Raw genomic sequence first — 15,274 nt, forward strand, 5'->3', positions numbered from 1 at the left:
GGGTAAAGTCCCATGAACAGGGATGTTCCTAAAGCTGATATTGGAGGAACAAGGCTTAGCAGTCTGGTGGAGTTTCCTAGCTCTTCAATGGTGAGGTGAAGAGAAGCCCAGGAGAATTTACCCCTTCACAGTGTTGACAAAACACTAAAGCTGGGGCAGCTTATACAAGCAGTAAGACAGATGCAAAAAATACAGGAACCTTTCTCACTTGATGTATCCATGTGAGCAAAGTAAAATATTTACCAGGAAAATATAAAAGAGAATCACCTCACTTGCTGAAATATTCAGTTGAGTTTCAAGGGGACTTTTAAAATATTTATTTGGAAGGTTTTTCCAGGTGAGAAAGACACAATTGTTTGGCACCCTCTCCCAGGAAACATACATAACTTGTGCTTCATTTCCTTTTTCTGCCCTTAGGCCTTCAGCAACTTTTGGACTTGTCTGTCCACACCATCCTTGCTGGTTTTCTTGATTTCACCTGAGACATAATAAGCCATCTCAGTTCACAGAAGAACAGACCCCTGCCTTTAGCTATGCTATTCCTGAGATAAATCAATATATCTGCTTCACAGCATATCAGTTTCCCTTAAGTTACCTGTCTGCTATAAATGTTTGCATCTATAGATTTCTTTATGGGCATTCTGACTACTTCCTGACACAAAGGGAGTTGTTCATTTATTTTAATGGTTACATCCATTCCCACTGGTGTAGGACACAGACAAAGCAGCACATGCTGTCACTGCCCATAAGCAAGGGAAGGGGTACAGCCCTGGCCAGACAACCTGAAGTTGCTCTCCTTCACCATCAAACCCCAGGGCCACCAAGCCCTGGGCTAGGCAAAATATTTGCAGTGCTACCATAGCAACAGTGGGCCTATAGCACTTAGCAAGACTCATGCAGATGAATTTTGGCCTGCTTAGACTGTGTGCACAAGAGGCAGAACACTCTCCTCTCCCTGAAGAGTGAAGGATAACCAACAAGCCCAAAGAAGATCTGTCAGCTCCATATGTCCATTCAGGTTTACAACAGCATCTGTTCCAGTTTTGTGACAGGATTAACACAGGACACTTCTGCACATAAGCTTTCCAATAGCATTCAGCCTGCTGACCTTCATCACCACTATCACCCTTTTTTCTCTCGGGCACAGTGCTTAAGTTTAGGGATGTAAGTTTATTACATCCCTTATCTTGCTGGGAATATATAAGCATCTTTATGTATTTCTCACCACTTGAACAGACCTATCCCTGGACTGAATCAACCACAATTAAACGGGAACATTTAAGATTAAGAGCTACTGCATTTCCAGGAGTGACCTGGAATCACTTCAAGCATAGCAGCAAAGGCTGTAGAAAGAAAAGGGCCAGACCATTCCCAAGATCTGTTTCTAGCTAGAGCTGTTGATCTTTTAATTGGACACAATCCCTGGTTATTATTACCAAAGAGAACTGAGTAGATTTTATTTTAGCTCAGAGTTATTTAGCTTAATTACCCAGCAAAAGACCTCGAGGTAGGTATGTAAAATGTAATTAGCATATTTTACTTGAGGCAGCTGAGTTGTTCAAAGATATTAGGGATTAAAGATTGCAGTAAGGTCTTATGTGTACACATTAAGCCGGCACGTGCAGTCTTCCTTTAAGCAATGTGCACCAGCTCTGCATGAGACTTTTAAAAAGGCATTCCTAAGCATACCTTAAGAAAATCTTAAGATAGAAGAGTTTTGTCTTTCTTGTATTGCAGCCTTAGGCCAGGACAATAAAGGAATGCTGTTTGCCTTCTCTGTATACTCAGGAGACCAGAGGTAGCACTGCTGCTCCTGTTTCCATTTGGCAGGGCAATTCCATCATTTTTTCATGGCAAGGCCAATTCTAAACTCTGAATTGTAAAAACTAGAAAAATAGCTTGAGTAAATTAATGTGTACCCCGAATTGCTCAGCAAGAGAAAATTAGACTAAGACAGAAATATCCTTCTTCCTTCAATGATGTATCTATTGCTACAAATTGTGATATGTCTGCCCCCAGCTCTTATTGATACTAACTGGGGAGTATCTATTAAATGCCTTACAGACTCAGACTGTTTTCCTCATCCCCTTTATGCATTTTGATGGAAAAGATTTGATTTAATACCCACTGAAATCCACAGGAAGTCTAAAAAGGGAATAGCACACAACCCCAAAGCTGGACTACTCTAATATGGACAAATGCTAGAAACATTGCTATAAATACTGCTATTGACAATGCAGTCATTAAAATAATGAGTGTCAGACCTCTTGTGGTCCCTTGTGAGGCTTGGGGTGTCAAGAAGTGGCAGCACTGGAAACTGATCCCCAGCTCCATTTCAGGTCCCACTTCAAAGACTGGGAACTTTGGACAAGATTTATATCAACTTCTATTTTGTAGAAATTCCCAGATTTGTCATTCCATGGAAAGACATACATGCTCTTGTCTCTGATAGAAACTGTGAAATTTGCCACCTATTAGGTAAAAGTAGCTGTTCAGACAATTAATTCAGTCTTAGTGGTTCAACAAATATATTTGACCAGCTAGGTCATCTAGTGTTTTCTCTATCCAGTACGAAAAGAAATAAAGTCAGAAAATGTCAAAATATTACACTTGCATCAGCTCAGCTCCAGACCACATAAAACATGGAACTGTAATTTAGGCAGTTAGATTTAACAAGCAGAGAAGAAAATGGGAAAAATCCTCAAGCCCAAATCATAAGCAGTAAAGCTGGAAGCTTAAAAGAGAAATGATGAATAACGATTTAAAAAAAAATCAATTATTAATGATATTTTAAATCTTTCTTTACATCTGCTACCAGAAATTACTTTCATCTCTTTCTGTGTAAAGCAGTACTACTTGGAAAGATGCCAAATGAAACTGATCAATGACGAATCAAATGCTGAAAAATTTGTAATAAGGATAGAGTAAGTAATTCACAAAAATTGTATTCATCGGCTCAGAGAACTGACTCAGTTCTGTGTTTGTACAAATCACTGAAAATGAGCATGGCTGTAAATCTTTCAATCCATATGCCACTTAGGGATCCATGTCCATCTTGGAGCAGAACAGTTATTGCACAGTGACAAATTTGCTTTGTCTACACCATGATTTCAGGAACAGCACAGCAAAATTAGATCTTCCACAAGGTGAAAATCATTAAATACCGTGTGAAAATGATTTAATTCACAAGTGCCACATAGCGTTCAATTGAATGGGTATGGACAGCTCATTTATTTTAAAATATTTGTATTTGTCAAGCCTGTCATGAGAGCATGCATCCTTGAGGAAAAATTGCTTTTGCCTCTGCTATACCATCTCAGACAGAATTTGTCATCTGATAGGCAGGTATTATTACCTTGGCCTTTTACACTGGCCAGAGACCTGTTTAGCAACAAATCAGTCCAGTGGGGCCCCCACCTCATCGAAACAGACAGGAAAATAAGCTTAAACGTGAGGGAAAAGTAACCATTTTGACTGTGAGAGTCATCAAACCCTGTCACAGCTTACCCACAGAAGTTGTAGAGTCTCCATTCTTGGAGATATTCAAAACCTGAGTGGCTGTGGCCCTGAGAAACCTGCTCTGGCTGACCCTGTTCTGAGCAGGTGTGTTGCACCAGCTGATTTCCAGAGGTCTCAGTGATCTCAGACATGCTGTGAGTCTGTGAACAGTTTCTAGTTCATGTTTGGCACCATGAGGAGAAGGTCCTTTCCCTCCTGCCCCCACACAAGTACTCACCACCATGTACAGGGGACCCTGATAAGAAACCAGCAGTAAACAGGGTTTGTGGTGCTTCCATGACCAGCTGGGATGACACAGGGGAGGAAATATCCCTCTCTAGGGTACACTTCAGAACCTGCAGACTGACCTTTGGGACATTCTTTAATAAAAAACTTACAAGATATTTTTTCCTCAAAAAACACCCCAACAACCAACAAACAAACAAACAAACAAACCAGAACAAAAAAAGCCAATGGGAGAATCCAGGGCAATTTCTGCCTTGGCTTGCAGCTTTGCAACCTCATATTAACCACCTGTTCCTTACTGCCTTTGCATTCTCTCCAAGATGCTTTTCTCCCACATCTATTTTCCGTGTTTCTTATCCTGCATCTTGGGTGGCCTTCTCCATGTGAGGACACTTTCCTTCCTAGACCTACTGCTTGGACCTCACTGTCTCACTTTTTTCTGTATCCTCTCTAAATGTTTTATCTAGGACAGTCACTGGAAACATTCCTGTTTTATGGCCAACTGCAGCTTTGGAATGTAGAGCACACACCTGTGGGTATGTCTATCTAATGTGACTGTATGTCCTGTCATAATGGAGGTCTTTTCTGGAGGAAGAGCTTGATCTTATTGAAATCAGGTTAATCTGAAATTAGTTTTTCAGAAAAGACAGCATCAAATTGCTAATTTGACCATTTTTAATTTCCTAGGTTAGATTTTCAAGAGAATGACCATTCTGCTGTCTTTGGAGTCAATGGAGATTATCACCAACTGACCCCTTTGGAAACTATTACCTTAATGGAGATTAATAACAGTGATCAACTCATGATTAAATCATCTTACTGAGGAATTGTCCATACATTCAGGAGACATTTTGGAAGAACAACTCCCTCTGCATCCTGTCTCATGTTCTTGGACTGCTGCCAGAAGGAGTCCTTCTGTTTATTCTTCTGTTAAACAAACTGAATAAAGAAATCAAAGTGTAACTCCAGAGCCTCAGCCACTAGCCTGAGATCTAGCAGGACAGAGACTGTCCTCTGGTCCTCTGCTCACCTCTTGCACATACTCTGTTTGCATCAATGGCACTGCCTGTACAAACAACACATGTGGGATTAGACCCACTTCAGTGTCTGTCCAGGAAAGCAGAAACAACTCAGGAATTCTAAAATTTTCTGCTTAGTATCATTTGTTAGCAGCCTCTTGAGAGGAAGCAACACTTCTGAAACACTGCAGGTTTTCAAACCTCCACCAAAACAACCAGCTTGAGAAAAAAAAATGCTTTCAGGTGGCAAATCCTGTGTTGGCCCCACAGAGAAAGGACTTACTTATTTTTCATTTATACTCATGTGCCTGTCAAGCAATACTCATGACCAAGTACAAATCCTTCTGAAAGTGCAGACACTCTGTATAGGTGGAGTGCCAGTCCCAGTTCCTGTCTACGCACCCTGGGTGCAGATGTAGTTAATGTTAATTCTTTTGGAATCCACAGTCTCTTTAAATATTAAAAATAAACCACAAACATTTGACAGAGGTATCAATCTCCATAACTGCTGACAATACCACTGTCAAACAGATTTCTTTGGCTTTGGGAAAAATTGCAAATATAATTCTTATTAGACTTACCTAGCAGAAAGATATATAATGTTGCTAACACTATTTCTTTCTTATACTTTAAAAAGCTTTTTTGAGCTGAACAGACAAGCAGGAAATATAATAAAAATGAATGGGTTGGGAGCCTGCTTTGAAAGGGAAGCAAATTCTGAAAAAACTGCAATGAGATTTCAGCAATGCCTATGTGCTTCTACTACAATCCATTTATATTGGATTATTTTGTGCTTCTACTACAATCCATATAACTGATTTTGATTGTCCATTACCTGCAAGCTTCCTGAAAGCACAGCTGTGTACAGCTACATTCATCTCATCTACAGAGCAGCACATGACTGAGGCACCTGAGACAACAGGAGAGTAACTTGTTGGGCACTCCATGGGCAGAAAGCAAGATGGTTACTGCAGGATGTGATCAAGACCATCAAAAACCTCTCACTGACTGTGCTGAGAATGGTACCAGGACTCCTTGTGGCAGAAAATGCAACTTCCTTATGAGTGCAGATTGTTATTCACTCCTTCCACATGAAATAAGCCTCCAGACCACAGAAAGTCTTGGCCTTGAGAAGGATCTTTTTGTACATAACACAGACATTTAAAAAAATAAAGTGCTATATAATGACTGCAGAGTTTCTGTACAAAGTCTCTATATTGTACTGTCTGTACTGAACTTTACCTCTTTATTATCTACACTACTTGTCCATGATGATAAATTGGATTATAGAACAGACTGGAATGGTTTGCTGCAAATATCCCCTGGTGCTCCATTCAGAAACTTCTTGTTATTTTGTACTCGACCTCCAGATTTCATGGGTGTTCTTCTACTGAAAGGGAATGAAATGGAAAATGCTTATCAGCATTCACAGTTAGTTCTTCTACATCACTTCACTTCCAATGACAAAGATACCCCTTAATTCCAGGAAAACTGGATGTCAGAAATAGAAGGGATCTTATAAAACAGCACATTAGAAGTTATAGGGAGCTGTTGCTCTGGGGAAATTTCTCCTCTGGGAAAAATTTTATTGCAACATTCATGCTTGTTATTCCTTCCCCCCACCCCTCCCCACCTTTATTTTCATTGAAAGAATTTCTTATCCTGGCATGGTTTTTCTCCTTTTGCACTCTGAATAAGGACCCAATCAAAGAGGTGCAAATTCTCCTAGCTTAAACTTATTTCTCTGAGTTATTTTAAATTTGTTGCTTTTATAATTCTACTGGACAAGCATTAGCTCTTTTGAAGAAATGGTAGAAAACACTAATCTTAAAAAACTGTCCGAGGTGTTCAAAAAGCAAGTAGAGTATGACAAGTTATGTGAAAGGAAACAAGAAGAAAACAAAGTTACATACCACATGTTATGTTACCAGCAAAAATACTTTTCCCCATATTTTAATACATTATCTAGTTTTGATTACCCCATTTCCCAAAAAGATCCAGTAGGAAAGAAAAAATTACATATATAGCAAACAAGGTTGGCTAAAGATAAGTCACAAAGAGAAAAGCAAACTCAGGTTTTTTTAGAAAACATATTTTCTAAGGAAAGTTACAACTGGGAAATGTAAAAAACCCACACCACTGCTACGAAGTGTTTAGAGAACCTTAAGTTACAGACCTTAAAATGGAACTGCTAACGGATTTGGGGATAGCTTGGTACTGTGTACTGCGTAGTTTAGATTTCTAATACTTTCCTGTGAAATTATTGAAAGAACTTAAAGAACTACTCTCTCTCTTTTTAAAATTTTTCATTTTAATGACAATTCCAGCCTGACTTCTATCCTCATTTATTCCTACATGTGCTCACTAATTCAATACAAATGTATGACATATCAGGCAGGAGATCTTGGACCTTTTGGCCTCAGTTTAACAATATGTTCTGTGTAACAATGCAATCTTGTGCACACTTGCACACCAACACACAGACAGACACCCTCCAACACAGTCAGTGCCTAGATTTATAGTCAGCCTCTTTGTCCATGTGACAATTTGCATGAAGATCTGCTCTGCAGAAAAGTTTGTTGTTTTTTGGGTTTTTTTCTGATTTATCTCTAAATGCTTTATCTAGGACAGTCAGGACACAAAGAAGACTACAAAAACTATAGAAAATTCAGTTGTGTTTTACACAGGTGGACTTAAAGATATTAAAGCTAAAGACAAGTACCAAAACTAAATAATTTGTAGATCTTAGCATCTAAAAAGGAAAGACAATATATGCCAGCATTTACTTTTTAAAGGCTTTGGGCAGTTTGGCTCAACTCCCTTCAACACCCCTGAATGACACTGTTTGCTTTTAATGAGCAGTTTAAAGCTGAATTTTTATCTTGTGAATGGATCACTGACGTCAAGAGCCATAGTTCTGTGTCCATCTATATTTGAAAATGTGGGGTTTGGCTTTGTTTTTTTAAAGATGTCTTGATGAGATGTTTGTAAACACCAAGCAGTGCATGTCCTTGCCCTAATCTTCATTGACGCTCGACCATTTGCTTTGCTGTCTTGCACAAGATGCATGTTGACGTTAGGCTGCCATAAACAGTTGATGACTGTGGAATTAATGGGCCGAGAAGAGAAGGCCATGTTGTAAATTTAATCCTCATTCTGGATTACAAGTTCATCAATGGTACTGCATTTTGGCTGCCCTATTGATATGGGAAGCTCAGGATTCAATAAAATACTTTCTTCAATATTGTGACTGGCACTTTTTTTTTTTAACAGGCTGGCACAGCTTTGCTTTCTCTATACTTTCTGATCAATTATATCTACTGCAGGATTAAGATATGCCATTAGAGACAATTTAATGATTGAACTGAAAGGTTTTTATAGAAAAAACTTCTTTTTTTTTTTTTTTTTGAAAGGGAAATGAAGATAAGATGTATCTTAGAATAAATTTTGCTGTCTCTAATAATGCCTCATAAACTTGCTCTAGCTCTTTATAGACGTTAGAAAGAGCTAAGGACCCTTTGTTGATTCCATTTAGTGTTTCACTGGCAACAGAGTTTAGGGTGTTAGGTGACAATAGCATCTGTTCCCTGAACCCAGAGGACAGTCTGTCCTAGTTGCTACAGAATAAGGCCTCCTTCTCAATGAGGAAGAAGGTACAGAGCATAATGTGCTTGCCCACACTGAAGCCAGCTTCTGTCTCTCAAACTACATACAGTGATACCTGCCTTACATCTCTCAGGAGCTCTATCACAGACTTCCATTTTTCTTTGAAGACATCATTCAAAATCAGTGTTTGTAAGGTCTTCTCCCATTAGTACACCCCAAATTGTTTCCTGAGAAGATAAATAGTAGGAAAGAGATTTTTCATTGTGGTCTGTTTTCTGTACATGAATGCACTTGCAGGGGTGCAGGAGAGGCTCAAGGGGAAAATTGCTGGAGCACAGTAGGGAGATTCTGGCCATTCTTGGGGGTCTTAGAAGCTTTTAGGTGCTCCTGGGAAAGTCTATACAGTAATCAGTGATTTCCTGTGTGCATTAGTCATTGAACAATATTTCTGCAGACACTCTGCAATAACTCAGCAGATTCCTCAGTTCTTGGGCTTTTTCCCAAGGTTTGAAAACAAGGCTGTATGTTTCCAAAAGCAAAATGTGATTTTCAAAGGTGCTGGCCTGTTTTAAATAGTTTGTCATGTCTAGGCTTAAGGAAGCAGGATGTTACTTGAAATGCATCAATTCACCAGGAACATAGTATCTAAAGGCTTCAGGGTCCCAGCCTGAAGCCTACCTTCGCCTCATGATTGTCATTCACACAGCCCAGAAGAAAAGGTTCTGTTTTCACAAAGCTTTATCTTTTCTTGAGGAAAGATTCTCAGGTGTGTTTTATGATCTGCTTCCCCATTACCATTTGTGGAAGGAATGAATTAGTGGTACTGACTTGCAAATACTGATTGTATCCCATAGAAAAATAATCGGTTCTGATTGCATCACTTTAGGAGGGCAGTTTATGGCACAAAATAGATGAGCTGTGGTCATGGAAGGTATACTGCTACATGCATAAAGTAGCATTAATGCATAGGGAAAAAAATTGGGTTTTACACCCTTGAATGCTGTTTTTAAAGTAACATAAAAAACTTCAGGCTTTGCAACAACAGTTATTTCTCCTGTCAACATTTCATACTGGTATTTTATGCACACTTGCACACCAATACACAGACAGACACCCTCCAACATAGTCAGTGCCCAGATTTATAGTCAGCCTCTTTGTCCATGTGACAACTTGCATGAAGATCTGCTCTGAAGAAAAGTTTCTTGTTTTTTTTTTTTTTTTTCTGGTTTATTTATCTCTAAATGCTCTATCTAGGACAGTCAGGACACATAGAAGACTATAAAAGAGACCGATTTTTTGTCTCTTTATTAAACTTGCTGTTGTTGGACTGAAGCAGACTGGAGAGGACTTGCTCCTTGGCAGCTGCTGTGTACAGCTCATGCTTTCTCAGGGCCTGGCTCTCCTACAGATGCCCCAGAGCTGCACTGGCTCCAGAGCACCCTGCCAGCTCCTACTGGCATGAGGGAGAGCAGCGCCCAGCCACCAGCTCTCAGACCGTGTCTGGGGGTACAGCTGGACACAGCCTCACCCCAGAGGGTGCCAGTAGCACCTTTAGCCAGTGCCCAGCCCCACTCAACATGCTCAGCTGAGCATCTTCACTTCCAGGGCCGGAAGGGATAGAACTTGGGATGGAATGTGCCAGGTGCAAAGTTTCCTTCCTCAGGTATAAGGCAGCTGGGAGGAAAGCAGTGGCTGTGACGTGCCAGGCACCTGGAAGAGCACATCAAGATGCTGCTTTGAACAGGCAGGTACAAACCCTAAACATGAAAATGTCTACTCCAACTTCCTCATATCTGTATTACATTTAAATTGCTGCTGTGTTCTGGCCCAATGACAAATCAGCTTTGAAGTAGCAGCCTGAATTCTTGGTTTGGGTCCATTTTAAAAGGAAGATTTGAGTCTTAGAGGCTGGTAGTAACTCTCAAATACATTCATTTTCAAGCTGTTCCTTGGTCTAAACAAAGCAGAGAACAGATCAAAGGGGGTGGTACTCACATCTTCAGGCATTACCTGCATTTTTCCATTTCTGGGAATACAGACACAAAAACACATGATCCAATGAAACAGAGAAGAACTGAGGGTTCTATAAGGAGGGAGGGAGGGAGAGAAAGAGAAAATGCATCAAAGACTTGTTAGAGAAGGATTCTCAAATAGACAGATGAAAGTAATGTGCTATTTCTGCCAAAATCAAGAAAAACAGATTGCAAAATAAATTAATTACAAGGGGCAGCATCTGGAGAAAAGTGGCTGCATAAATTTCTGATTTATTCCAAGGGGAAATATGAGAAACCCAAAAAACTAAATCAGAATATATTATAAAGTTTCTCCTCCAATGACTATCAACCTGAGGAGCTGTTGTTTTCCTGTACACTGTTCAATAGTAGACAAAATAAACTGATGTGTGGATAAGATTAATCACAATTTGTTAGCCATGAACAAGTTTATTAATTAAAAGGGAAGAAGCCATTCATAGAGAGACACCATCTCCAAAAAAAAGCTTGCTTGCTGTGTGATCTGGAAAACCAGCCCAGTCAGGAATCTGGCTTCCACATTAGGCAAGCTGGTGAAAATTATAATAAAGAATCAGTTCAGTAGACACAAGAGCAATATTCAAAGTAAAGCAAAATCCTTTATAGAATACAGCTTTAAATCAGAAATAACTTGAGTGCTATGACCAAAAATGTTTTTGTTAGTATGGTTTATAATGCCTTGAGAAGGTCCCTGAATGCTTTTCAACACCCTGTTTTCATGGAATTAAATAAAGTTGACTAAGAATTTAGATTAGGGATTTAGATTGCTAGATAAGAGTCTATGAAATGGCAATCATAATTTTTAGGCAAGGATAGAAACATATGATCAATTTTAAAAATTGAAGAGGTTGTCAATGGCACCAATGCTTTGATCTGTGATGACCAGCAGATTAAGCAGTCCTAGAGTAAATAGTGATATAGGATCACTTAGTACTGAACAAAAATATCCAGGATACTGAAAATGACTGCAGAAACTAATGATACTGATAGGCTGGTGACCTCTTGGTAAAACAAAATCATTTTAAAAGAAACATAAATGATACATACACCATGATGGACTCTAAATGGGCTATACTGCCTCAGAAAAAATTTTTCAACTCAGTGTGGGTGGGTCCAAAATTTAAAGGAATAAGAGTTACAATTTAGAACATACCCAGAAGACTCCAGAGGCCACACATAAGAAACAGTAGCCATTACTCTAGCAGCATACATTGAAAAGTCACATGAGCAGTTTTCCTAACCTGGCCTAAGTAGGCTATTTAATTTATAGAAAAAAAAAAATAAATTCAGAGTATCACAAGTATTGTTGTCCCAAAGAAGTTCTTTTACCCAGTGTGCAAGAGGCCAATCCCCATACAGAATCAAGGTACTTATTTACAGTTCTGCACAGAAAAGGGTGCTGTGGGCCACATTCACAAAGCCAGCACCATGATTATCAAAACTTTCACTACTTATATATTTTAGCAAACAAAGGCATTAATGTTTTCTTGGCTACAAGTTACACAGCTCTCTTAATAACTAGCATTCTATCTCCTATTGGTTAAATAATTACCTCTCTTCTCATGCTAATTAAGCCACATGTTTGTTATGAATATGAACGAGGCCAAACTTTCTCTGGGGAAAGAGGTTCTCGTTTATTATAATAGCTGCAAGGAACAGAGTACCTAGGATAAGCCCAAGCATCCACACAGCAAGCCAAAAACAAAACAGTGTGCTACCCCCAAGTGCCGTAGATTGTCCCCACAAAACAAGTTTCCAAACAGAAGAGCCCCAACAGCCGCCGAGCTCCCCCCTTTTATAGCCCCCTTCGAGTCCAGGATTGGTCCATTTTGGATCCGCATGGTGATTGGTCCATTTCCAGGCTTCTCATTGGTCCTTAACGCCATTCATTCTGGACCAATTGTTTCTGCAGAGCTTCGAACAATTGGTCAGATCTCCCATCCAATCCCTCTTCGACCTTGCCTTGCCCTGCCAGACCGCCATTCCACCAAACCCTGGACCCTTCTCTTAGATCATTCTAATCAGACCCCCTCTTAACATAATACAATTAATATAACATAATTAATACAACATAATTGAACTATACCCTAATTTAACATAACTTAACTTTTACTTATAACATCTTCAGTGTTTCTCTTGGGCTGGTGGGTTTCTTGAGTCTGGGGTCTGTGAGGTGGTGGTTGTATCCTCCCCCTGCCTTTTCAGCTTGAGCTGATTTCAGCACAGTTACTTACTTGGCTTTAGTAGTTTCTCCCTTATCTAGGGGGTTCTGCCAACATCCTTGTGGCCCCTAAATTCTGCATTCTTTGTGTCCACCCACAGTGGTACACCCTTCTCCCCAAGCTTTTGTTAGCCTCTCCCCAGGTCCAAGATCATTAAATCATTGGGGCACATCAAACCCTAAACCTTAGCCAGGCAATTCTACCAACAAGTAATCTATCTTCCAAACACCTGGCTATCAGTATGTCCCAGCCTTTGAGCTGATGAAAAACACCTTACACTGTATACCTGGCTACTAACATCCTTCACTTGTAAAATACATCAAATTCCCCAGCACTGGTAATGTACTGACTTAGAAATCAGCCACTGCCTGTAAATAAACTGTGCCCATGTTTATGTGTAGAAACTACTACACAGCTCCCAAAGCTAGCAATGCCATGTCTGTAAGCAAGAATTAGATATTAACTGAATTTAGCAAAGAACAAAGCACTGATTCCAGAGTAGATGGACATTACATAGGACGTTTGATAGTCATTGTGTGGTGTGTCATCCTGAAAGAATAAGAGCTCTGTTCTGGAAGGTATATTTCATGGAGAAAGATAATGCATTCTCAGTAGGACAAAATCTTTCCATTTACTTTCCAAAAAAAAAAAAAAAATCTAAATTGTTTTCAGGGGGAAAAAGTAAAAGAAAAAAAGCATAAAACCTCAAAAAACAAACAAACAAAACCCCCACAAACAAACAGACCAAAAAAATCATAAATTGCTGATACCCCAACTTCCTTGTCTATTTCCATTTTCTCTGCAAAGGATTAAGCTTCTCCAGTTTGTTCTGAAGAAAGTGCCCTAGAAATCTTATTTTACTAACAGCACAGAAAAATCATGCATGACAGGACAGAATCAGATCTAATGAATGAGTTAAATCCAGGGGCCTGGATTAAATGAGATTGCATCGATTAACATTGCAGAGGGCAATCCTAAAATTCAGGGGTAGTGTCACTGAACTCTGAGAGGTTGTCATAATTTAAAGCAGTTAAACTCATTCCCTGTCATCAGAGGAAGTGAATATTAACTTATAATTAACGTAACTAAATATGAATGCATATGTCAAAAATTGGAAATTAAATAAAAATAACTTGCATATGTTGCACAGCTATTCCAATGCCCACTTCCAAGAAATGCTGCCAAAGATTAATTACACAAAAAATAAAACTGAGCATTAAGGAGCTGGAAGCTTTAGGATTGTATTAAGGTAAGCATTAAACCAGTGATAAGGTTTCTCCTTTTCTCATCATTTGAAAAAGTGTTTTAAGGGAGATAGACAGCTGTAGAAAGTACCAGACTTGACACCTATACACAAAGAAAACCCTCATTCACAGATGCTATTCAGATGTTCTTCTTTGCTTCAGACTTAGGGCTCTGAGGCTCTTTTTTTTACCTGCCAATCCCTAACTTTACATCTATTCATAACTACTTTTTCCTTGATTTCTCACTCAAGCTGGAATAAAACATTAAGTGCGTATGTGCTTTCAGAAGTTTCTCCATCAAAGACATGAAATATCTCTGCCAATGAACAATAGTGAGCTCCTGCTTCTCATTAGGACATCTAAATTCCCTGAGGATAACTCAAGAAACAGGAGCTGCTACCATCATAAATATTCCAATGTAAAGAACATTCTAGAAAAAATAACTGACTGGGTGTAACTAATAAATAGGAAGAAAGTGTGTATTTCATGGTAAATTAATCAAAAAGTTCACTAGAGCTTTGATAGCCTTGAAGTGGCTAGAATATTGATGAAATCACTGACTGCTTTTTCCTTCTTCTTTGAAGAGACATCACAGTTCTTCAGGGCTTAACCTGACACTGAGCTCCTTAGTTTCCTGCTAAGTTGTTAATAACACTAGAAAATCACTTTCACTCCTGGCAGATGAGCTGTGCAATATGGACACAAAGGCAGGGTGCTGAAACAAAAAAAATTTGGAAAATTCCCATGGGGACTGGTTGGTCATTGGTTTATCTTTCCTAGTTAGTTTGGAAATGCAAGAATTTTTTTTTACTTCAGTTAGATTTAGACTAAAATAATTTTCTTCTTGATCTTTCCCTCAAAGTCTGCTTTCCACAACCTGCCTCTCTTGGACATATTAAGCAAGATTTTTTGGGTACTCAAGAAAGGCTTTTCAAAATACAAGCTACTGTCTTAGTAAGATGCAGGGATCAAGCAATTCCTTCAGAAAGTTGCAAGATAGAAATTGGCACTCAGTTTATGGATGTGTCTTTCTCTGTCATGAACTTAAAAAAGAGAAGGGACAATAACAGGCTCAGGACCAGGACTGGGAAGAGGTAACCAACTTCCAGAGAGTCACTTTCTCAGCTACATTCAGTTAAGTCTGAATGCAGCAAAGAATTTGCTCCTTTCACATTATTCTTGGAGCCTGCAAATCACAAAGCGCTGAAGAGTGAAACAACCCAAGTGTCAGGAGTTCACAAGTCATCTGATTTTCTGGACAAAATCTTGGAATTACCAGATGATGAGTGCAGAGACAAGTCTACTCAAAATCTTGGTGAGGTTGTTCTGCTGTTCCTTGTCCCAGCATCCATCTACAGCAAACGGACGAAGCCACTACCACACACATGCAAAATCAAGTATTTCTGTTT

The 15,274-nt window shown here is 39.2% G+C and overlaps 1 protein-coding gene across 3 annotated transcripts in view; it reads right to left on the reverse strand.

The window, feature by feature from the left end:
* LOC118699196 (prolactin-releasing peptide-like) overlaps nt 1-15,274 on the reverse strand; it is a 127,260-nt gene that overhangs the window by 60,425 nt on the left and 51,561 nt on the right. Inside the window, exons 1-2 of one of the 3 annotated variants that reach the window (XM_036403005.1) lie at nt 15,142-15,222; nt 10,380-10,452 (exon numbers count right to left, since the gene is read on the reverse strand). The exons of the other annotated variants lie outside the window; for them this stretch is intronic. Coding sequence (XP_036258898.1) covers nt 10,380-10,421 — 42 coding nt within the window. The 5' untranslated portion in view covers nt 10,422-10,452; nt 15,142-15,222. Of the gene's footprint in view, nt 1-10,379; nt 10,453-15,141; nt 15,223-15,274 lie in introns of those variants that run through there. 3 annotated transcript variants of the gene reach the window in all.

This window comes from Molothrus ater, chromosome 1 (assembly GCF_012460135.2).
Source record: "Molothrus ater isolate BHLD 08-10-18 breed brown headed cowbird chromosome 1, BPBGC_Mater_1.1, whole genome shotgun sequence".
Classification (NCBI taxonomy): domain Eukaryota; kingdom Metazoa; phylum Chordata; class Aves; order Passeriformes; family Icteridae; genus Molothrus; species Molothrus ater.